Raw genomic sequence first — 25,354 nt, forward strand, 5'->3', positions numbered from 1 at the left:
TACTTCACCTACAACAGTAAGGATTATGTTGTCGTTGTGGACAGGTACTCCAACTGGCCCATGGTATACAGATCGGAGTCTGGAGCGGATGGACTGGTGAAGCGCCTTCGTGAGACGTTTGTCACATTTGGTATCCCAGAGGAATTAACATCAGATGGAGGTCCTCAGTATACAGCTGGAAAGACACAGGAATTCCTGAAAGCCTGGGGAGTCAGACATAGAATCTCATCAGTTGCAAATCCACATGCCAACTGCAGAGCTGAAGTTGCAGTGAAGATGGTAAAACGTATGCTTGCGGACAACATCACAGCCAATGGTTCCTTAGACGTGGATAAGTTTCAGAGGGCTTTACTTATATACAGGAACTCCATTGATCCAGAGACGAAGGCATCCCCAGCCTTGATCCTGTTTGGTCGTCCGATCAGAGATGCCGTACCAATCGTAATGGGTAGATATTCGCCTCATGATACATGGAAGGAACTGATGTCGAGTAGAGAGTTAGCTCTTGCCAAACGCCACTCAAGAGAGCATGAAAGATGGAATGAGCATACCCATCAGCTACCACCACTGCAGGTTGGAGACCATGTGTATATCCAAAACTTAATGGGCAACCACCCAAGGAGATGGGAACGCACTGGAGTTGTTGTTGAGGTCCGCCAATACCACCAGTATGTGGTACGTGTAGATGGCACAGGAAGGGTTACGCTAAGAAATCGCCAGCATCTGAGGAAATTCACCCCGTTTAACAGCAATTCACCCAGTGCGATTGAAACGATGCCGAGAATGCCACAGCCTTCAGAAAAGACTGTTACAGATGGTTCATCCTCGACTCAGAAAACATTGACTCTAAATCCATTGAAATGTAGCACACCACAACCTTCGCATGTGACTCCCAGGGTGGATGGCCCTTCTGTTCCACCACCTGTTAACCATGGTTCACCTGCTACATCTGGAGAGGTCTCACCTGCAGTCGTGACCCCAAAATCAACCGCTAAGTCGCGTTTATTGCCAAGACGACTATTGACGGACAAGGACGAAGTGGCTCCTCTGACAGAACATGAAGACAAACCGAAGGTCACACGTTTACCCCGCGCTCTGGCTCGTCTTCAGCCGCACAATGCACCTGGAAAGAAAGAGTTGTTGACGCCTGGAAGACCACGCCGCAATACTAGACAGGATTCCATGGATTCTGCAGAGAATAACTGATTATTGGACAGTTCAATTGATCTTTAATTACTAGTGACTGAAGTACAGTTGTGATATGAAACATTCCGTAATTTGATATTTGATTTATACAGACCTTTTAAGTTTTATTAATGCCTAAAAAACTTGTCCCCGGGGGAGGAGATAACTAATCATTTATGTAATGTAATATTATTTCTATATGTTTCAGGTATCAGTCATCCTTAGTTAATTAAAGAGTTACTCATTGGATGATGGTTATCATTTAGTAAACAACCACAAAAATCAGCAATTTACGGCCGATTAGGGGCACGCACTGATTTTTAAATAAACGTAATTACTACTAAGATAAGGAGTAAAAACAGTGCTAATAACAAATCTTGAATAATTTTTTGATAGATTTTATTCTGAAATATTTGATAGCAAAAGAAAAATAATTAATTAAAATTGACTTACGAAATCTCGCAACTTACGAGATATCGCGAGACTTGCGAGAGTTGCCTATCCTGTTAGTATATAGGTCCCTGGTAATATTGAACAATATCGATATTTTGGTGAATCGTTTCAGCCCTACTCAATTCATACATAAAATACCAAATACCTGCTTTAGCAAATTTATCCTTTAAATAATTCTTTTCCTGCTTATCAAGCCACTGATCCACGTTTAGAATTGTAGTTTCACTCTCTTTAGTTGCACTCTTCTCAACTTGCTGAACATTTTGAAGTTCTTCACTGGTTTGACCTCTGCCAAATATCAGTGTCATCAAATATAAAACTACACACGCCACCAAAACCCTTATATATGCAGTTGTATATCTGTATCTTATGTTAGGACTTGCCATAGCTATGTACACATAAAGTTTGTCTTCTTGTTTACATTCTTTTTTGCCTGTCCTCTTAGTCTATTGTAAGACAGGTGCATTTTCCCGCAAAATTGCAAAATAATGAGGCAGTCTCGTTATCCCGACATTATCAATTTCAATAAAAGTTAGGAAAAGGTTTGCAAATGACAGAATCAGTGGCAGATTAGACTGAAATTTCACTCTTTTGGTTGATTGTTGTTTTGAGTCATTTCCTTTGTGCAATTTCATCACTTATTTAACTTGACCGTTTTATAAAACGCCTTAGTGACGAGGACATATAATGAAGCTTTAATCTCTTAAACGTTTCATAGAACGAAAGTTACAACAAAATAGTAGAGCGTTTTCTTCACATTGATTAACAAACATGGTAATGAGTCTAGAAAACTGACAGATTAAATTTTAGGTTTAATTGTTTATTTTATACAAATGTAACCATTCAATACTTTTTAACAGAAAGCTATGGATTTACAGCGAAGTGATGGAAGTGAGGTAGAAGTTAATGACAGAGTAGCCGCTGATGGGCACTTCGGAACTGTGAGGTTCATAGGTAGTTTGCCTGACACAAAGGGTAAGATAGTTCTTCAAACAGCATGTTGTCAGTTGAAAGATGAAAGCACATTGAGAACAGTGTGTTGTAACAAATAGGCATCAGACTTCTAGTTTTCAACTTGTTAATTAAAAATTGCTGATCAATTTTTTGATGTGATTTATATACAGTTATTAGATCTGCACTGTACACATGCACAAAAAGTCTATGATTATGTGTCATAATGTGCAAGTATACGTCAGTTTGTTCTTTCAAGCCATGTGCAATTTGAGTTATGAGTTATGTCATCAATTTATTGTTGGAATATAGGAGTCTGGATAGGTGTAGATTGGGATGAAGCTGACCGTGGAAAACATGATGGCAGTCACCATGGTCACAGATATTTTACAACAAGGTATAACTATAGGAATGAGATCAGTACATGATTAATATGTTGACGGTGTGACCGTTGGGGCGAGTGCAGTTGTTCACTTAATTTTAAGATCTGCCTCTTCAAACTGCACGAGACATTTGGAACGCCTAGACTATGACGTCGTATGTTAGCTGCATTTCCATAACCGAGGTTTGAAGAGTGCAAAATTTTAACAAGGGAACGATTAATCTACTATCTGTATGCAATATCCATTAAATTAAGGTGAGTTTATTTTTTGTGATTTTTAGCTCACCTGAGCCGAAGGCTCAAGTGAGCTTTTCTGAACAAAATTTGTCCGTTGTTGTCATCATCGGTGTGTCATTGTAAACTTTTCACAATTTCATCTTCTCCTCCAAAACTACTGGGCCAGTTTCAACCAAACTTGCCACAAGTATCCTTGGGTGAAGGGGATTCAAGTTTGTTCAAATGAAGGGCCATGCCCTCTTCCAAGGGGAGATAATAAAGAATTAGTGAAAAATTAATAGCATCTTTTAAAAATCTTCTTCTCAAGAAACACAGGGCCAGGAAAGATGAAACTCATGTGGAAGCATCCTCAGGTAGTGTAGATTCAAGTTTGTTCAAATCATGACCTCAGGGGTTAGGGCGGGGCCACAATAGAGAATCAAATTTTTACATAGAAATATATAGAAAAAATCTTTAAAAATCTTCTTCTCAAGAACAGCAAAGCCATTACGAGTCATATTTATATAGAAGCATTTTCAGATAGTGTAAATTCAAATTTGTACAAATCTGTTATCATGACCTCCAGGGGTAGGGCGGGGCCACAATGGAGGATCAAAGTTTTACATAGAAATATATAGGAAAAACCTTTAAAAATCTTCTTCTCAAGAACAGCAAAGCCAGGATGAGTCATATTTATATGGAAGCATCCTCAGGTAGTGTTAATTCAAGTTTGTTTAAATCATGACCCCCGGGGGTAGGGCGGGGCCACAATGGAGGATCAATGTTTTACATAGAAATATATAGGAAAAACCTTTAATAATCTTCTTTCTCAAGAACAGCAAAGCCCTGATTGGTCATATTTATATGGAAGCATCCTCAGGTAATGTAGATTCAAGTTGTTCAAATCATGACCCATGGTGGTAAGGCAGAGTCACAGTGGACTATCAAAGTTTTACATAGAAATATATAAGAAAAATCTTTAAAAATCTTCTTCTCAGAAACAGCAAAGCCCTGATTGGTCATATTTATATGGAAGCATCCTCAGGTAGTGTAGATTCAAATTTATTCAAATCATGACCCCTGGGTGTAGGGTGGGGCCACAATGGAGGATTAAAGTTTTACATAGAAATATATAGGAAAAATGTTAAAAATCTTCTTCTCAAGAACAGCAAAGCCCTGATTTATCATATTTATGGGGAAGCATCTTCAGGTGATTCTATTTTGTTCAAATCATGACCCCCGGGGGTAGGGTGGGGCCACAATGGAGGATCAAAGTCTTAAATAGAAATATATAGAAAACTAGACTAGAAACTCATTGCGAGCAATGAGAGGTCTTCCATCCGATTCTGAAAATAAAAACGAAAATTCAAGCTGAAAAAGTGATAAAAGAAATTCAGACACTCTGGAAATTTAACCCTGGTTGTCAGCGTGCAAATACAACGTGCTATCTCCTTTAACCGTAAGTTGATGTTTTCAAGGTTACTCTAGACATTTGCACTCTGAATAACATATTTAAAATTCATTTCAAATACTTTATCTTTAAAGAATATTTATGAGAAAGTAAAATACTCAAATTATTTAGTTTTTCTCTTATAACCAGAAGTTGTCGTTTTTGTTTCCGGTGGGACCAACATTTTTTGAATCTGCGAAAAAGATGCAATAAAGTGATGCAATCTTTAATTAAGAAAAGAAAAGTTAAAATTTTTATTTCTTTTATTACTTCCTGTGACGACTGGACGTGACGGCTGATGCTCTGAACCCAAATGGTTTTGCCTACATCTTAAGGACTGTTGCTCATATAAGTTTGCTGTCTTAATCTCTTACCGTTTTCGAGTTCTTGCTCAGACAACTTTTTGTATAGAACTTTTCAAGATCTCTTGAGTAGTTTTAATTGTAATAAACAGGATATATTATGGATTGTTTAATCTACCAAGCCAACCTTTTTTTTTTTTTTTTTTTTTTTTTTTTTTTTTTTTTTTTAGATTTCGTCAATTCTCAATGCATTTCCTATGTAAAATGTTGATAAAAGGGACCTACATAATTTTTCACCATAATATTTCTCCAAAACTCACTTATTTCATATGGTTTTTGTTTTATATATATTATTGTATTTTCATTTCCTATGACTTCTAGATATTTTAGCTGAAAATGTAAATATAGAAACAAGACAAGGACATACCGGCACCGATCTCTATTTTTGAGTTACATCCTTTAACAGCTATAATTACATATTATTCATAAGGGTCAAAGGAGTCTGACTGGTTGATTGATTCTATCATGTAATTGATTTAAACACATTGTCATAAAATATTGGCATGGATTTATTGCAATTTTTTATTCGTAGTTACTAAATGCTGCTTCCTTCATACAACCTAGAAACTGATTTCAGTTGGTCTACCTTTCAGCATATGTCACATCTTTGCCTTTCCCAGCATACTAAGCATAACTATGATAAATGACGACCTCTTGACTCTTTGTCTCCTGAATACAACGAAGCCATTACTACTTTTCTTTCTTGCTGTATAGATGATTCTACCCGTTGAAGGAAGTACACATGCTTTTTGTTTACCTCTGTAAACATATGCTTTATTGGTTTTCACCGCTTAGAGAATTCTACACGAGAGATCACTCTCAATCACTATTTCATAATTGAAAAAACCCATGTATTTAACCTTTTTTTTCTCAGGAAAACTTTGACTTACCAATGTTCGTAAAATATAACATAGGTCCTTCAAAAATGCAAGGATTTTTAAGGATTTATTTAAAACAAATGAAAATAGCCCAGGATTCACACAGAAAAAAACATCATTTATAAAGATGAAAACGTAAATTAAAGGTAAAAAAAAATTAGAAAGAAAATTCAGACATAATCGGGATTAAACCCGAAATAATAGAACACCGCTGACGTTGGAGGTTAGTGTGCAAGGTACAAGCCACCTGAGGAGCTCCGAGTGCCAACCTGCTCATCGGAGTTTACGGAGACAGCCGCCATTTTGGACCCGCTTCAAATTTTAAAATGCGAATATGTAGAGTTTGGATTTATCAATTTTTAAACAAATTATATATTAAGCCTTTTTGGAAATGCCTTTATTAACCCTACTAGTATAAAAGAAAAATATTGAAAGACAAAAAAGTTAGAAAATTCAACTTTTTAAATTCGCATCCGGTAACGACAGGAAGTATTGATGACGAACGAAAGGTCATGTCCTGGCTAGGATTTATCACGATCTATAATCCCTGAAAGTTTCACATTGATATCTTTTACCGTTCTTGAGATTATCTGCTGACAAAATGTCTTTTTAAATTCAGAAAATGGTCGGTAACTTGGCACCGGAAGTGATTTTCCAAAAAATCTCTCAAATAAAATAACTTCAGATTACAACACATTCTTCCTGCAAATTTCATTAAATTTCATCAAGTAGTCTTTGAGAAATCGCTTGCACAAAATTAGATGGGTGGAAAAATAAGAAGAAGAAGAAGAAACAGTAGAATCACTATAAGGTCTTCCGTGAAGACGGGAGACCTTAAATATCTTCTTGTCAAGAACTGCAAAGCCATGATTAGTCATTTTGATATGGAAGCATCTTCAGGTAGTGTAGATTCAAGTTTGTTAAAATGATGACCCCCAGGGATAGGTTCGGGCCAAAATGCAGGATCAAAAATTATACATAAGAACATATAGGAAAAATACTTCTTCTCAGAAACAGCAAAGCCCGGATTGGTCATATTTATATAGAAGCATCATCAGGTAGTGTGGATTCAAGTTTGTTTAAATGATGACCCCTGGGATAGGGAGGAGCCACAATGGGGGATCAATTTTTTACAAAGGAATATATGGGAAAATTTTTTTAAATCTTCTTAAGTACAACAAAGCCATTTGTTACATTGACATGGAAGCATCATCAGGTAGTTTAAAATTCAAGCCCCCCCCCCCCTCCCTCACCCCAATAATCTTTTCAATACTGAACTGATTTGTGCTTTTGCCAAGCCAATGTGCTCAGGTGAGTAATGTGGCCCATGGGCCTCTTGTTTAGTTGTTGTTGCCGTGAGAACGAAGTTAGCAGCGAGAACAATAAGTTTTGCATTGTGGGTCTCGAGGTGACTGCGGAAAAAATTTCATTTGGATCAAAGTGCAAAGTCCGAATTTTCTCTTCGCCCAGGCGTTGCTTTAAGAGCTCGCAGTGACTAGTGGCACTTAGTGCCGCTCGCTGCGCTTGCTATAATGATTAACATATAAGCTTGTTTAGCTGTTATTTGAACAATATGCTAGCCAGTGGAGAAAAAAACTTTTAAATTTAAATATTTGATGCTAGGTTTTAAATCAAAGATGATCACCTTACTTATTGTTTTGCAGTTGCAAACTTTTTGGCTTTACTTGCCTAAATAATAAAATTTTTGCCAAGATATCTGTATACAAAATTTTACATTTAGCTGCATTCTAGAGCTAGATATAGTGGCTAGTTTGTCCCTTAAGATAGCCCAGGTTTGATTTGCTGAATGGAAATACCCGGTACTTTTAAGTAAATGTAGATAAATGATGTTGAAGAATGAGACGGATCTACTAGTAAAGATGAAAGAAAAGGCTTTCCTTGGATTATTCTGTAAAATAAATTTTTAAAGAAATTTAAAGCTTTGTTTTCTGTGCCTCTTACCTTAGCAATGTTCAAATTTAAATTTTGGGTTGGTTAGGAAAGGGAATTAATGAGGAGGTACAAATTTGTAATGACATACTATATGATATGTTTTTAGTTATCTCATTCATATATTTCAGACACTCAAAATCTGGTTCATTTGTAAGAGGGAAGAAGTTAGATCTAGGCATAAATTGCTTTGAGGCTATAGTGGATCGATATGGTAAACAAGAGGACCCTAATGCTGGTGTTATAACTGAGGAGCTTTTTGTTGTTGGAAGTAATCAGAAGAAAACTGTTGTAGAAATGGTTGGAGCCAAGAAAGTAAATGAAAAACAAAGGTTTGTGAGAAACAAAAGTTATGGGCATGTGTTTACAAGTGTAGTTTAGTACTTGTATACTGTATTGGTTCTTGGAATCACAATATTTGAGGATTTGGTACATTTTAGACTACCACTTAACTTTATACTTGAGTTTTGTTTGAAACGTTAGGTCTATACAATATATTATCAATTTCAATTTTGTTCAGTTTATTCTGTTTATGAAAGACAAAAAATGTTTTTAATACATGAATAATAAAACTTGCTTCTGTATTTTCAGTAAACTGGATGCTCTTCAAGAAGTAGTACTTAGAGGATGTTTGGTGTATGGTGTTGGGGACAGCTCAGAAAAACTGAGAAAGTGTACACCCAACATACAGGAGCTGGACTTATCTCTCAATCTCATCCCATCATGGCAGAGATTAGCAGAGATCTGTAAATGTCTACCAAACCTCACAGATTTAAATGCAAGGTGAGGGTATGAAAAAAAAAACCAAGCTGATTTAAAACATGTTGGGAGAAAAATTATTTGTTTTGGAGCAATGTGTTTGACTACAACATGTACATGTATATTGTACAATGAAAAGTTATGTTGCAGTTGTGTAATATTACTTGGGCACAGTAATTTTCCCAATTACATTTTATATTTGTGATTTGAAGTTAATATTGCTAGCAAACAAATATTTACAGACCAAATACTTTCAATTTAAATATCAATAAATTTTACAGTGATAATCAATTGGAAATGCCCAAAGACATGTTGGAGTGCAGAGATTGTTTCCAGAGTGTGAAAATATTAAAACTAAACAGAGTCAACTACACCTGGCAACAGGTAAAATTCTTCCATAAAACACCTTTCGAGTCTTGTCTGTATTCTATGCATTTGTTAGAAAGATTAGAAATAAATGTACACTAATACTTGAAATTTGCTAACTTTGCCAGATAGAATGCAGTTTTGAGGTGCATTATCTTGTCTATCTATTCTTTAAAATCATCCATCCATCCAAAAAAAAATATTAACATTACATTGATACAAATATATGTCTGATTTTTTTTTGTGCTGAAATTAGTTTACTTTTAATTATCTTCTTTAATAAAAATATTAATTATATTGTATGAAATAGTTGTTGGAGTGCAGCAGAGTCTTTCCTCGCCTGGAACAACTACATGTTTGCTTTAATACCTTAACATCAGTCCACGATCCAGGGAATCACCTGCAACATGTTTATCTACTAAATCTGGAATCAAACAGTTTACAGACCTGGGAACATATTCTACAGTTAGATGCTTGTCTTAGGTGAAGAAAGCTTTATATATTAATAAGACAGACTTCCAACTCACTTTGACATATCCATGGTAGTATATCGATGTTCAAAATACCTAAGTTTAAATGTGTCATTTACGTATACATGGACACTCTTTATTCTCCCGGATATAATTAAATATTTTAAATATTAATAAACAGTACTGTATATTTTTTTCAGATTAGAGAGTCTTATTTTGAATGATAATAAAATTGAGTTCATCAGTTTCCCTGATACTAACCGAGGAAGTAAAACCAAGTTTTTCCCAAACTTGAAACATATTTATATCAACAACAATAAAATTTCACAGGTAAAAATGATTGAACATGAGAGTGTTTTAAAACTTTATGGACTCAAAAACTCATGTAGAAAATATATTCAATTTAAAAGTTGTTATTATGTTTATTTATGCTTTTTTAACAGTGGAGTTGCATAAATGAACTGGACAAGTTGAAGAGTTTTGAAGACTTACAGATAAATGGAAACCCTATCCAGGAAACAGCCTCTCCAGAAACTGTCCGTCAGCTCATCATTGCCAAAATTGCCAACTTAAAAAAATGTCAGAGGACAGAGGTACATTTTAAAGATACAGTTGAACTTCAGTATCTCAAACATATATTTCATGAATATCATGGATAGTCTAAGTGATTGGAAAGTCCTATCCACATTTTTCTTAAGTATTTTACCCTCAAGATCTCGAACCCTCGGATATCTTGAAGTTTTTTTCTGTTGAGTCCTATCGAGTTCAAGATAACGAGGTTTGACTGTAGTTTATTTCCTTATTCTATTGATGCCTTTTATGCCATGAAGAATAAGTTAAAAGTCATCAGAGTAACAGGAGAGGAGAAAAAATGCGAGGGACAAGAATGGGACTAGAACCCAGGCCCCCTGAATCTTTAGTCAGGTGCTCTACCAACTTAGTTATCTGGCCACTGGCGATCGAACCTGTCTGACTGCCACACCTGCAACTGAGAAGATATATGTTGATCAATCAATAAGAAAAACAATCACATGAGTGATTTATCATCACAGTGATGAATGTTTATCTTAAAACTGAATACTATATGTGCCGCTATATGCATTCCTGCAATTATTGAAATTCAGTTACCGTATTTGGCTGAATATAATACGCACTTTTTTCCCAAAATAATTTTCTGTGAGAAAGGGGTGCGTATTTTACACCACAATGGGATTTTGATAGGTTTTTCTTTCATGTGAAACATGGCTATCATACGCACATACCGAAGTATTACATGTACCTAGAGACTTATGCAATTTCTTCCTGTTTATCGCCGTATTTAAAACTTCGAAAGTTATTGTTGGAATGTAGGCTTGATAAAAATGTTATATTTATAACCTTTTGATAGTTAAATTAAATTTAAAAGCAAGTTAAAATTAATTTGAGCTGCATGTTCATCGTCTCCATGTAAGCCGCCATTAACGATGTTATTTATAGATGTTGACACATTCCTTTGCCACGTGCTTCCGTAATCAAAGTACACATGTACCTAATCAGTCGGACACTCGGTCAAAAAAGTAATGTATTTTTTTAATGAGATACAATAAATAAAATTTATTTTAGGTTTTGAATAACTCAGTGAAAATTCATTTCAACATAAACACCCCTCCATACATCCCAATGAATGGAAGCCAATGTTGTGAACATGTGCACTTGTCACTTGATAATTACCCCTCAACACCCCTCCAGGCAATAAAATTGTTTACCGACACCAAAGCACTGTTTTTACAGTTAGAGCACTGATTATTTACTACCCTTATTAATGGCTTTGATTATTTTCTTTGTTAAAAATCGGGGGTTGGTTTATGATCTTTCGTATGTATAAGCTTGTGTTGATTGCGACACATTAAACAGTTAAACGCTTGTTAAATGTAATTTTACTTTATTTTATATCGGCCTCGTGTTAAAATGATTGAGAGTTAAAAAAGGAAATATGAAGTATGTTGAAACTTAAGTGTTATCATTTACTCGTGCTCTGTAGAAAATAAGATATCCAGGGAGATTACCTCGATGTATGAAGACATATATCCCACCTTTGTACATCATTTTTCACAGCTTTGGAGGTGTGTTGATAACTACGCTTCACATGCTTGTTAAATTTTAATTTTGTTTTTATAACATCAGCTATTTACTTAATTAATTAATTTCAAGTTCAAAAGAGGAAAATCCTAGTCTATGAATACTTTGATGTTGCAATATCGCTTGCCCTGTTAAATTTACATAATTTTCAATATGATTAGTCACTACCTTAAACTAAAAATAAATATGACAACTGTAAAACTTGCAACAGTATCTCGTGCTTTGTTGAAATAAAATTATTTCCACAAAGAATAGTAAGTTTTAGTTCTGTAAATTTTTGGCACTTTATCTCCGCGCCGATTTTCATAGCAAATTACCGCGATTTACAAAAGTTCAGAACACCGCTTGGTAAAATTTTCTGCTGCGTATAATACAACCGAACTGCGTTTTTACCCTCAGTTTCAGGCTCAAAAAGGGGGGTGCGTATTTTACACCAATGCGTATTATATTCGGCCAAATACGGTATGTGACAAATTATATTTACAGTTTCTTGTTGTAATTATCAGAGACAGATGCAAATCCTGTGAATTTTTCTGACATTAAAATAATGAACGGATGGAAGTAAATTTACGTATAAACAGTAATATATGAGGGTTGTCCATAAAGTCCGTAAAGATGTTTTTGTCAGACTGAGTGGTCCTAGATATAATATCTAGCACAACATCAGACTGGATTGTGCAACCTCTGTATACAAAGTGTTTATACTGATGACACTCATAAATTATCAAACATTGTTTTGAAATTTAAAAATTTACTCAATTATGATCTATATATAAATATTACCACACACACTTAGCAGTGTATCATACTAAAGAAAAAAATAGCGTGTGTCAACAAATGAGATAAAAATTCAAAATCTATACGTGTATTTGTGAAGTTATGGCGAAACTAGCTAACGTCAGACTAGGCCATGAGGCTTTCATATACAATCTACAGTCAAACCTTGTTTTCTTGAAGTTGATAGGACCAAGAAAAAACTTCAAGATATCCAGAGATTCGAGATATTGAGGGTAAAATACTTAAAGAATAAGTGGTTGGGACTTCAAAATCACTTCAACATATCAATGGTATTCAAGATATTGGTGTTTGAGATACCGAAGCTCAACTTTATTTATGCCTAAAACTTTCTTAAAATAGTGTGAAATGTTTTAATTTTTTTTATACATTTACCAATTCATGATTGGCAGTGTGGTCATTGTTAAGAAAATTATAGCATTTGTCTATGAACTTACACATACATGCACATGAAAGATCACAGACATAAGTTTGGCTGTTTTACATTTTCAAGGTAACTGATGAGGAGCGAAGAGGAGCTGAAATAGATTATCTAAAGAGGTTTGGTCCAGACTGGCTAAAATCAGGTGGACACCAGGATCCCTCCCAGAATAATCCCAGTGAGGACTTCCTCACACAACATCCAAGATTTCAACATTTTGTTCAAGGTATGACCAACAGCATTATTTCATTCCAGAAACTTGATTTTGTTTTTTTTTACCTCTCAGCAGCTTTTTTGCCTCCATTTTATGCCACTCCAGATCACTACTATTAGATTTAGCAACTTGTATGTTCATTTGTATGAGACACAGATTTTTAGTTATAACATAGCAAGCACTGGTATATTTTTCCAGCGTTTATCATGGACATGTTTTAATATTTTATGAGAGATGGAGCATATTTTTATTTGCTACTTTGTGAAATACATTGACCTTGTTTTTGATTTTAGTTCAGTACAATTACATTACTACCATCCATTCACCTACATCTACATGTATCAATCTTACAGCTTTTCTTTTTCCCGTTATCAGATCTGCTTGTAACTTCTTGAAGTAAATCAATTTTTTTTTTATTTTAGTGTATGGAGCTCCAGAAAGTTCTGAAATGAGTAAGAAACCTCAGAAATTGAAGGACAGTCTGATTGGTATGTTTACTGTTTGTAACTCTTACAAAAGCAAATAAATGTTGTTATAATGATAAAGGCATGTTTCAAAGGTGACTAGATACATGTAATGCAGGTGATGGGACATCTGCCTTGTGCAGAGGGTCCTGGTCTTATTCATTTTCTCCCTTCCTGATTATTTTGACCATGCCTTGGAAGGAACAGATTAAAATCTGCCATGTACAGTGTGTATGATACCGAGTTGTCTTGGAGAAAAATATTTTAGGGGGGAAGGATGTAGTTGTCATGCAGACTCATTTACCTTTGGTACATGTATAAAATGTAGCTCAGCTAAAGGAGCACGTCTAGAGCGCAATGGGCCAAGGGTGTAATTCTGGACTGATCCATTGCATTTCTCTTATTCTGTTACATGACATTTTGTCAAATTATTGATATCAACATTTTGATATAAAGATTAGAAAGGATCTGAAAATTTATAGAGAAATTAATATACATGTGCATTATTATATTTTTTTTTTTTACAGAAATTAAAATTTTAAACCCAGATGATTCCAACATCAAAACTTTGCAGAAGAAATTGCCAGGTAATTCAAAAAGTCTGAATGAAATAACGTTTTAGACTCTGTGTTATTTTTTTTCACCAATATTGAAATAAATTTGAGTTTAATTAATATATGATGTAGTGGGTATTTTGCTGTAACATGTGTTATCTTTTAGTTACAATGACAGTGCAGAAACTGAAGGCTTTAATTCAAAGGTTGTACAAAGTGGACTCAGAAATCAAGCTCTCGTATGTCAGCAAGAAGGTAATATTTCAGTTATGTGTAGGATGAAAGTATACCATTTGATACCTGATATATTTATAATGGTCCATCATCAAATATATGCAGAATGGGGAGATAATTTATTCTAAATGTTACAGAAAAATATATGTATCTTTGAAAAATGCTGGTTCTCTGCAGAGAAAACTGAAATATCAAACCTCAGTCTGTAATATATCGATATAAATGTACCCAGTACACATTTTTAATTCAATGATGATTTTTTTCAAATTTTTCAAATTTCAATAAAATAACAGGAACATTTTAAAGCCATGAACACTATGTGCTCCACGTAACATTTGGATACATTTTGATTTCACTTAAATGCGTGTAATAACATGAACATTTGTTTTTTAGATGGAAGGTTGTGAGATAGACTTTGACAATGACCTGCGACCCCTGAACTATTTTTCCATTGAGGCAGGTGACATAGTGTATGCTCGCTGGTCATGACAAACACTATTATTAATTAAGATTATAACTATTAATTTATGGTTGACCCACTTCTTTATACTGTGATATTAGATGTTTATCATAAAAAATAAAGCAAACAAATATAAATGCATTTTCTTTTATTGAACAATAAAAAAAATATATTGTATAAAATATGGAAAAAAAATATATTCATTCGAAAAACAGCAAAAATTGCATCACAACCTGTAAATTTATATAATCTTAATCGTAGTTATTATGGACGGAAGATAATAGTGTACAGCTGAACTTTGGTATCTTGAAAAAGGATATCTGGAACACCATGGATATGTCAAACTGATTTGGAAGTCCCAAGTTCTTTTACTTTAAGTATTTTACCCTCAATATCTCAACCCTAGGATATCTCAAAGTTTTTTTTCTCGGTTCCGTTGAGTTCAAGATAACAAAGTTGAGAGTATTGAAAGAACACTAAATATTTGCATATATGTACTGTACACTGCATATTTACATATACATACTGTATTATTCATATGCATGTACTTGAATATACTGTTCCCTGAATTATTATTCTCATATTTCAACCATGCATCACACATTTTGAAAGTGCAAGTTGTATCATGATGATGATACATACATTTATGCAATGGACATGACAGTCTTGTGAAATAGGTGATTAATTATAAACCTTCAACATGTACATACATTATCTATGACATTTTTTTTTTATTAGATTCTTCTAAAGCACATGTAAATGAATTGTATGATAATTATGAAATACAAAGATTTGGTAATCAGATAAGCTACTTGCTGTTACATGTTTTTGCATACTTCAAATTGCACAAAAAAAATTATAAGGTGTATCACCTACATATACAAATAATACAATGTATGGTATATTATGCTACAACCACTTTCTGGACAGTTGTTATAATTTTTTAATATATGCCTATTTTGCTTATTCATGAAACAATGCACTAAATGCTTCATCATCATAAGTTTTGGTGCAGTCGAATATATCAACACATGGAAAATCTAGAGGATTCGGAATTTCATCATACTGTGCAGACTTCATTTTGTGAAGATTAGCTGTCATTTCATATTTCTTGAGGGAAGCCTTAATGTGATATAACAGGGGCATATGTGCTTCGATTGGCAAGGGATGTAACTCTTTTGGGTCAGAGGAAATATTAAAGATCAGGGGAGCCTCAAGAACTGGTCCTGAGCAGTCAGTTTCTGTTCCATTTCTGAAGAGAATTTTAAGGTTTCCTACAGTTACTGCCCCCACAGGCCCTGTATCACAATAATGGTACAGCTGATCGTGGAGAGAAGATGAGGGGAATAGACTGGGATTATCAAACACTGGGTATAAGCTTTTTCCATCCAGTAATCGATCATCCATTGTTTTCTCAATGTTATAATAATCCAGTATGGTTGGATATATGTCTGTTAGTGAGGTTACTACATTCGTTTCTGAGTTAGGTTTTATTTTTCCAGGTAGTCTTATTATTGCAGGAATTCGTAAACCACCCTCCATATTGGAACCCTTTTCCCCACGTAACTTTATGGTCATTTTATTTGCTTTAAAATTGTTCGATCCATGCTGATGAGGGGGAAGTGGAAGTTTAGTAACTGGATGAGTAAATGATTGTGCATTGTCAGAAACAAAGATCACAAGGGTATTGTTTTTCATGTTGTTTTTTTCTAAAGCTTGCAAAACTTTTCCAATACTCCAATCAAGTTCAACTACTGCATCGTAATAGGGAGACTTAGTCTTGTTCTTGAATTGGGATGCTCTAAGATGTGGAAACTTTGGTTGGAGAAAGGACATTACATACAGAAAAGGCACATAATTTTTGGCTCTATAATTGAAGAAATGTACAGCATTCTTAGTCAATCTCAGTGACAATTTATCTTCATTATATGGTTGTTCCATGATAACATTATTTTCCATAAAAATACATGCATTTGGGTTATATATAGTCATCCAACAAAAAACACGAAGCAGCCCAATGGTGGTCAATAATATACTCAACAGAAGTATGCAAGTTCTCAATTTTATCACTGAATGAAACTTTGAAATCAAAATCATTGTAGTCAGACTGAGAATAATTGGTGCAAAATCTGTTATTTTATGCCAGAAGAGACTGGTGTCTGAAAAATTGTTCTGCTTAGAACAGCCCATACTGTGAGATCCAAGGGTACCAAAGAAGGACAAGAATCCACTGGATGTTGGTAACGAGTCTGATTGGAATCCCAGGACCCATCTTCCACTGTAGAAAGAATTCATTTGATTTTCAATAAACATTCTCCCTATGTTCTTTCCCCCAGGCAGTAATCCTCCAGACTGGGCAGGACTCCAGAAGTCTGTCCACTTGTGAATGCCCTTCACAAGACCAAATTTCCGAGGCTGCTGGCCTACAAAATAGATGATATACCACATATATTGTACAACATAGATGACTTACATGTACAATGTATTAATTATGCTAAAGTGTATAAGACATTTAACTTTAATAATTGTTTAGAATATAAGAATAAAATACATGTTTTGAAAAAAGCTTCTCTAATTCAATTTTTATTCTGTTCAGTTTCTTTTTATCAAATCTTTATATATAATTGTGAATTTAAAACTATATAAGGATAAATAATACATACTTTTTCAGAAATCAACAATATTTCTGATAGAATTATATTCAAATAGGTGACCTGAATAATGTTTGCCAGGTATAGTGGGAGAATTTTGTAAGATTTTGTAACAATGTTGAAAAATGTGTGCAAAAGTTTGTATACAATTGTATTGTAATACATGTACAAAGAAAATGACTCAAAATCGTGTATCTAAGCACCAAAGAAAACTTCCGAAATTCTATATAATTTAGGGATTTATTATTCATGTCATTTTTAGTCAAAAAATAACGTTATACAGTATCAGGCCTATCCTAATCTCAGCGAGATTCGTAGGGACTAAAAATTTTGGTCTGGTGTCCCTTCGCCGAGATTAGGCCTATAGATAGTTTTCATATCACGTATTTTCTCTCCGAGTTATTTCCCTTGGCCGCCATCTTGGTGGTCAACCTGGTAAGTTTTCCTCTTTGTCTTACCAAATCTAAGAGGGTGTAGCAGAAATATTTGGGGGAAAATCTTTATAGAATAAAAATAATGAAATAAAGGAGGCTTTAACAAATTTATATTTTTCAGAAAAACAATGCTTCTTACCCCACAATGGCCAGTATATAAAGTTAAAGTTGAATAATGAAGGAATATGAGCATGTTGACCTCCAATATGGCGACCAACGGGAAATAACTCTTGCTAATTTGGGCCTACTGAAAACTATCTATATTCATGCATCAAATTTTGGTTTGCTTTATGCATCCTGAAATTTTATCTTGAGATGTACCCGTTAGGATTGCTGACATGCTTCCTGAATCTGATGGAAATGAATACATTCTGTTGAACCTTATTCCTTCTGAGGCAAGTAGATCAAGATTTGGGGTTTTAATATTTTTGTTTCCATAGCAACTTAGGTCACCGATTCCTAAATCGTCAGCAATTAATAATAAAACATTGAGTTGTGGCAGATGTCTATCAACGATTGTTGTGTTTGTAGCTTCCTGAATTGTAGATAAACATAACAAAAGCCACAGCACAAGCTTCATTTCTGAATAATGCTATCAAGCAAGTACACGTTGGCGTTAAAATGAAAGAGGATGTTTACGTTTTCACATAATAACGAGCCCGATGTGTTTACAGTAAATTATTTAAAAAAAAAAATAATAATAATAGTAAACTATGAAAGCGACGTACTTGACGTACTACAAATACATAATCATTATTCCAGGCACGTAGTATCGGAAGAGGAAGGGGGGTGCACTTTTTTCCCAACCTTTTACGTTGAAAAAATTGAAAGGCTGATCCACGGCACTGAAAGTTAGGTAGGTCCCTAGTACTGGACCTACTTGTGTTTTTTCAAAAAATTGTGCCAAAATATTAAGATTGTTCATGCTAGGGTATGATGAATAAGAAGAATAAAGGGGTTGTCAATACTATTACAGAGGGAGAGTTTCTCAAAAACCACAGGCACTTGGGGTCTGGACCCCCCCCCCCCCTTTTCCATTTTTTTTTCTTTTGAAATATGGGGTCGAGTCACCTTTTTCCTATTTTTGTATTCTAATATGCACTATATGTTATCAATAATGTAACTCTTTTGTCTCTATATGCTGTTTTTAAATATACCGTTTTTCGACTGATACATAAAAAGGGGAGAGTCTATAAGCCCGTGAACTCAATGTTGGGAAGCCCGTGATTTCGATTGTAAACACACATTTTGATACGTAAGCCGTTTATGTGTACCTTCTTGACGTATTGGTAAACAGTCAAAACATTAGCCTAAATTACTGTCTTTTTTATGAATTTAATGAATTTTAAAATTCGCTAAAATAATGAACGTATATATTTATAGTAAACCCAATTTTGTAAGGTCTAGAGCCAACGTAATTATGGATATACAGCCCGTGAATTCATCGACACCCTATAAAGAACTAAGTATGAGGCCCGTGACTTCACAACATCCTATATAGAGCCGTGTATGAGGCCCGTGACTTCACCAACACCCTATATATTGCCGAGTCTGAGGCCCGTGACTTTACCAACACCCTATATAGTGCCGAGTATGAGGCCCGTGACTTCACCAACACCCTATATAGTATTGAGTCTGAGGCCCGTGACTTCACCAACACCCTATATAGTATTGAGTCTGAGGCTCGTGACTTCACCAACACCCTATATAGTGCTGAATATGAGGCCCGTGACTTCACCGACACCCTAAATAGAGCTAATAATGAGGCCCGTGACTTCACTGACATCCTATATAGAGCTAATAATGAGGCCCGTGACTTCACTGACACCCTATATAGTATTGAGTCTGAGGCCCGTGACTTCACCAACACCCTATATAGTGCTGAGTATGAGGCCCATGACTTCACCAACACCCTATATAGTATTGAGTCTGAGGCCCGTGACTTCACCAACACCCTAAATAGAACTGAGTGTGAGGCCCGTGACTTCACCAACACCCTATATAGAGCTAATAATGAGGCCCGTGACTTCACTGACACCCTATATAGAACTAAGTATGAGGCCCGTGACTTCACCAACACCCTATATAGTATTGAGTCTGAGGCCCGTGACTTCACCAACACCCTATATAGTATTGAGTCTGAGGCCCGTGACTTCACCAACACCCTAAATAGAACTGAGTGTGAGGCCCGTGACTTCACCGACACCCTATATAGAGCTAATAATGAGGCCCGTGACTTCACTGACACCCTATATAGAACTAAGTATGAGGCCCGTGACTTCACCAACACCCTATATAGTATTGAGTCTGAGGCCCGTGACTTCACCAACACCCTATATAGTATTGAGTCTGAGGCCCGTGACTTCACTGACACCCTATATAGAACTAAGTATGAGGCCCGTGACTTCACCAACACCCTATATAGTATTGAGTATGAGGCCCGTGACTTCACCAACACCCTATATAGTGCTGAGTATGAGGCCCGTGACTTCACCAACACCCTATATAGTATTGAGTCTGAGGCCCGTGACTCCACTGACACCCTATATAGAGCTAAGTATGAGGCCCGTGACTTCACTGACACCCTATATAGTATTGAGTCTGAGGCCCGTGACTTCACTGACACCCTATATAGTATTGAGTCTGAGGCCCGTGACTTCACCGACACCCTATTTACCACTAAGTTTGAGGCCCATGACTTCATTGACATCCCTATATATATAGTACTAGTACTAAGAAATATGCCTGTGACTTCATTTACACTGTATTCCATGAAATAAACATAACAATCCACATTATAAGAACAGAAATATTCATTACAATAGTAAACAAATGTACACACAAATTCACACTTTTTTGTCAGTTTGCAGTCATTCACTTTGTTTTTAATTTACAACAATGCAATTTCATCATGTTCATCCATGTATAATGAAATTAGCCATTATTAAAAAACAAGAGGCCCAAGGGCCTTAACGGTCACCTGAGTGTAATACAACAATTTAAAGGATGCATCAAGTATAAAATGAACTGAAAGGTAAAGCTTTGTTGCCCAAAAGCAAGAAAAATAGAGTGATCAGGATGAACAAAATAATTAGTCTTAATTTTCATTAACAGTTCATAAATTAGGTTCTAATCTGGTCCCCATTCATCACTATCACCATACAGTATATTAAATAATTATCAATGCTTCTGAACTATTTTAATCCCTCGTTGATATCTCTTACATTGGCCTTTCTTGGTCTTTGATGAACATTTAATAAGACAAGTAATTTTTGTCTCATTTTTATTTATCTACTACTTACAAGTTTACCTGATCATTCAAACTATTAAAATACTTTTTGTATTATACAAAAAAAATTCTTGCACAATTCTCTTATTCTATTTACCTTTCAAGTACAATATTTACAGTGATTAATTATCAAAAGTAAATGGCAAAAGGGAATAACTCCTCTCAGTAGAATACAAATTAATAGAGCCCTGGCCAGGACCAGAACATTTGACCAAATGGTCCAGATGTTCAAAAATCTGGTAAAAATACCCTTCTTTATAAAAACTTTACTCTGTTTGCCTCAGATATGCCTAGGTGCAGATAAGATTTTTAAAGAAATAATGCATTTTTACCACAAATTCACTAAATTATCAATAGAGCCCCCCCCCCCCCCCCCCCCCCCCCGAGAAACACCAGAGCCTCTGACCCTGGGACCAGAAGTTTGCTCATCATAAGTAATCACTTTGCTTATCTACTTAACATTGAGGAGCAAACAGGATTATTTAATAGAATTAATGTATTTTCACTATATTATCAAGAGCCCCACCCTTACACCAGCACATCTGACCCACTGGGGTCATGAAATTCACTACTCTGGAAGAAGCACTCTTGCTCATCATAAGTATACACTTAGCTTCTTTGCTTTAATTTTAACCAGAAGCAGAAAAGAATATTTTCAAAGAAATTTTGCTTTTTCACTTTATATAATCAATAGAAGCCCCCCCCCCCCCCTCACCAGAACCCTTGAACCTGGGGTCATGAAATTGTTTAAATAATACTCAGAGGCAGAGATTTTCAAAGAAATAATTCACCTTCACTATAGGATCTATATAGCCCCATCCTAGCACCAGAACCCCTGTCCCTAGGGCCATGAATTTCACAATTTTGGAAGAGGCATCCTTCCTTATCATAACAATGTATTTAGTTTGTTTAAATAATACCCATGAGCAGAGAAGAAGATTTTTAAAGCATTAATGCATTTTCACTATATAATCAATAGAGCCCTGCCGTAACACCAGAACCCCTGACCCAGGGGCCATGAATTTCACAATTTTGGAAGAGGCATCATTGCTTATCATAACAATGCACTTAGTTTGTTTAAATAATACCCAGGAGCAGAGAAGAGGATTTTCAAAGAATTAATGTGTTTACAGTGCAAAAAGGTCAAAGTAAATGCTCTGTAGTGCCAAAAGAAGCGCATTGACCCCCCATTTTTTGTTTTGATTTTTAATTAAGCTATGTGTATAAATACTAAAAATATACTTGATAAAAACTTCTCATTACTTTCGATGGCAGGATCCAACCTCCTTAAAGAATTGAAACATTTTCACGTTATAATCAATAGAACCCCGCCCTAACACCAGAACCCTGATCCAGGGGCCATGAATTTAATGATTTTGGAAGAGGCAACCTTGCTTATCATAACTATGCATTTAATTTGTTTAAATAATACCCAGGAGTAGAGAAGAAGATTTTCAAAGAAATAATGCACTTTCACTATATGATCTATATAGCCCCGCCCTATTACCAGAACCCCTGACCCTGGGGCCATGAATTTCACAATTTTGGTAAAGGGCTCAATGCTTATTACAATCATGCCAACAGTTTGACTGGTTGATGTCCAGGAGTAAAGAAGATTTTTAAAGATTGCATTAATGTTGATGGTTTTGGCCCCACCCCTCAGGCCCCAGGGGGGCAGGGGCCACAAATTTCATAATTTTTGTTCCCCTTCACCCATAGATGCTATATGCCAAAATTGGTTGAAATTGGTTTACTGGTTCCAGAGAAGAAGCTGAAAATGTTCAAAAGTTTACTAACGATGGACGCCGCACGACAATGGATAGAAAGAGATAGCAATAGGTCACCTGAGTAACTCAGGTGGCCTAAAAATATATAAGAAAAGATTATTCTTTAAAATTTATAGTTATATAGAATTCACTTTAACAATGCACATATGGTAACAATTAAACAAATTCTTAAATTTCAAATATAACACCAGTTATGTTTATTGTAACTACATGCATCAGCAATGCATTAAATGTGACATTAAGATTGCAGATAATTAGACTAAGTACTGATACAGTAATACCAGCATGCAATACATGTATACATTTCAATTGTTTTGTTTTCTTTTGGCCCTCTTCATAGACATTTCTGTTTGTTGACTGATCTTTTCTCTGCCTCTTCTATTAATTGGCATTCCAGTTCTCAAACACAGACCAAGGAATAGGGCCTCCTTCATCAAGACATTGATTTAAGATGGGCATGCCTAAACTGAAAATGTTTATAAAAATGTGTAATACATGTAAATATTAAATTAAATTAATTATCTGGTATAAATAAATTAATGTCTGCAATTTTTTTTTCAAATTGACACCTGAATAATTACATTGTTAACATTAGCTACAGGCCCATGGGCCAAACTCTCACCTCTCACCTGAGTCAGTATGGCATTGCTGTTCTTCATCAGCAGATTTTTTCATTATTCCCATGTGACTTTGATCACCAATTGTGGACCCAACATATATTTCCAATATGACAATCATTAATGACCTTACTTTCAATATTAATTCTTTGAGAATGAACTTTCATTATTGCACAAAAAGCACTTTAAGTCATCTACTAGTGATAAGAAATACCAATGCTGAGTTTTAAACTAATATTACAAAATCAAGCTGCTGGAGATTACATGTACATCATTCAGGCTCATGATAGGACAGACAAACAGACCCCAATAACTACCATATTCTTTACCCAGGGGGATGGTGATAGACAAATAAAGAAAAAGAAACACTTACACTTACACTGGATATTCTCTCAACAGCTTTTCAAGTATGTTATTCTCAAGAACTGTAAAAGTGTGGTATCTGGTATATATTGACCTGAAAAGGTATTCAAATACTGTATTTGAAAACGCATTAAATACTCCTAAATGAAGGATTCCTCTTTCTTTCTAATGCAAAATCAAGGCCCCCATGACCAAAACAAAAAACAAAAAAAAAAAAAACAAGAGGCCCAAGGGCTTTAACGGTCACCTGAGTATAATACAACAATTTAGAAGTTAAATACACTGATAGATGAAGCTTTGTTGCCCTAAAGCAAGAAAAGTAGGAAGATCAGGATCAACAAAATAATTAGTCTAGTATTCAGTATCAACTCATAAATTAAGTTCTAATCTGCCCCCCACTTAACACTATCACCATGCAGACTATTAACAAACTATTAGTGCTTCTGTACTATTTTTAAACCCATATTAAGACCTCTAGCATTGACCTCTCTTATGGTCTTGGAAGAACTTTTAATAAGATAAGTTATTTTTGTCTCATTTTTATTTATCTATTACTTACAGGTCTACCTGATTATTAAAACTATGAAAGTACTTTTTGAATTATATGATAAACATTCTTGCATAATTATCTTATTCTATTAACCTTTCAAATACATTATTTACAGTGATTAATTATCAAAGGTGAATGGAAAAGGGGAATAACTTCTCTCAGTAGAATACAAATTAATAGAGCCTTGCCCAGGACCAGAATGCTTAGACAAATGGTCCAGATGTTCAAAAATCTGGTAGAAATACGCTTACTTATATCATTTAAACTTTTACTCAGTTTTCTTCCGATATTGCCAGAAGCAGAGAAGAATTTCACAGGTACAATGCATTTTCACTACAGATTCAACAAAGCCTTACCCTAACACCAGAACCCAAGACCAAGGGTCAGGAAATTTACAAATTTGGAAGATTACCCTCATCATCATAACTATGGACTTCAAAGAATTAACATTTTTCCACTATATTATCAAAAGCCCCCCCCCCCCTCCCCCCTCGTTATGCCAGAACCCCTGATGCTAGGACCACAAGATTTAAAAATTCTGTTTGAAGCTCCCATTTTCATCATAGCTAAGCAATTTATTTATCAGCTCAACACTAAGGAGCCGAGGATTAATTAATGATTAATTAATAGAATTAATGCTTTTTCACTATATAATCAATAGAGCCCCCCCCCCCCCCCCCATTCCTCAAGAATCCCAAAAACTGAGGACATATATTTAAAAATTTTGGACAGGCATCCTTGCCTATCATAATCATGCACTTAGTTTGTTTAAATAATCTCCAGTAGCAGAGAAGAAGATTTTCAAAGAATCAATGCATTTTCACTATATAATCAATAGAGCCCCGCCCTAACACCAGAACCCCTGACCCTAGGGCCATGAAATTCACATTTTTTGAAAAGGCAACCTTATGCATCATAACCATGCACTTAGTTTGTTTAAATAATACCCAGGAGCAGAGAAGAAGATTTTCAAAGAATTAA

General features: G+C 35.1%; 3 protein-coding genes across 3 annotated transcripts in view; 1 reads left to right on the forward strand and 2 right to left on the reverse strand.

The window, feature by feature from the left end:
* LOC133182120 (apoptosis-resistant E3 ubiquitin protein ligase 1-like) overlaps positions 1-2,039 on the reverse strand; it is a 39,930-nt gene extending 37,891 nt beyond the window's left edge. Inside the window, exon 1 of the mRNA XM_061316846.1 lies at positions 1,784-2,039. Coding sequence (XP_061172830.1) covers positions 1,784-2,024 — 241 coding nt within the window. The 5' untranslated portion in view covers positions 2,025-2,039. The remainder of the gene's footprint in view (positions 1-1,783) is intronic.
* LOC133182122 (tubulin-specific chaperone E-like) overlaps positions 1-14,715 on the forward strand; it is a 59,284-nt gene extending 44,569 nt beyond the window's left edge. Inside the window, exons 2-14 of the mRNA XM_061316847.1 lie at positions 2,503-2,613; positions 2,902-2,986; positions 7,959-8,159; positions 8,419-8,610; positions 8,868-8,970; positions 9,263-9,435; positions 9,623-9,752; positions 9,866-10,015; positions 12,829-12,982; positions 13,393-13,458; positions 13,962-14,021; positions 14,155-14,243; positions 14,616-14,715. Of these exons, the coding sequence (XP_061172831.1) occupies positions 2,505-2,613; positions 2,902-2,986; positions 7,959-8,159; positions 8,419-8,610; positions 8,868-8,970; positions 9,263-9,435; positions 9,623-9,752; positions 9,866-10,015; positions 12,829-12,982; positions 13,393-13,458; positions 13,962-14,021; positions 14,155-14,243; positions 14,616-14,711 (1,608 nt within the window). The 5' untranslated portion in view covers positions 2,503-2,504 and the 3' untranslated portion in view covers positions 14,712-14,715. The remainder of the gene's footprint in view (positions 1-2,502; positions 2,614-2,901; positions 2,987-7,958; positions 8,160-8,418; positions 8,611-8,867; positions 8,971-9,262; positions 9,436-9,622; positions 9,753-9,865; positions 10,016-12,828; positions 12,983-13,392; positions 13,459-13,961; positions 14,022-14,154; positions 14,244-14,615) is intronic.
* Positions 14,716-15,612: 897 nt separating this feature from the next.
* On the reverse strand, positions 15,613-18,348 carry LOC133183532 (steryl-sulfatase-like). The gene is made up of 2 exons (XM_061318477.1): positions 18,089-18,348; positions 15,613-17,105 (listed from the first exon to the last, which is right to left on the reverse strand). The coding sequence occupies exons 1-2, from the start codon at positions 18,345-18,347 to the stop codon at positions 15,646-15,648; spliced, it is 1,719 nt and encodes a 572-aa protein (XP_061174461.1). The 5' UTR covers position 18,348; the 3' UTR covers positions 15,613-15,645.
* Between the last annotated feature and the right edge of the window lie 7,006 nt (positions 18,349-25,354).

The sequence above is a fragment of the Saccostrea echinata genome, unplaced genomic scaffold (genome assembly GCF_033153115.1).
Source record: "Saccostrea echinata isolate AGI-Se365-2 ecotype Australia unplaced genomic scaffold, CSIRO_AGI_Sech_v1 ptg000009l, whole genome shotgun sequence".
Taxonomy (NCBI): Eukaryota; Metazoa; Mollusca; class Bivalvia; order Ostreida; family Ostreidae; genus Saccostrea; species Saccostrea echinata.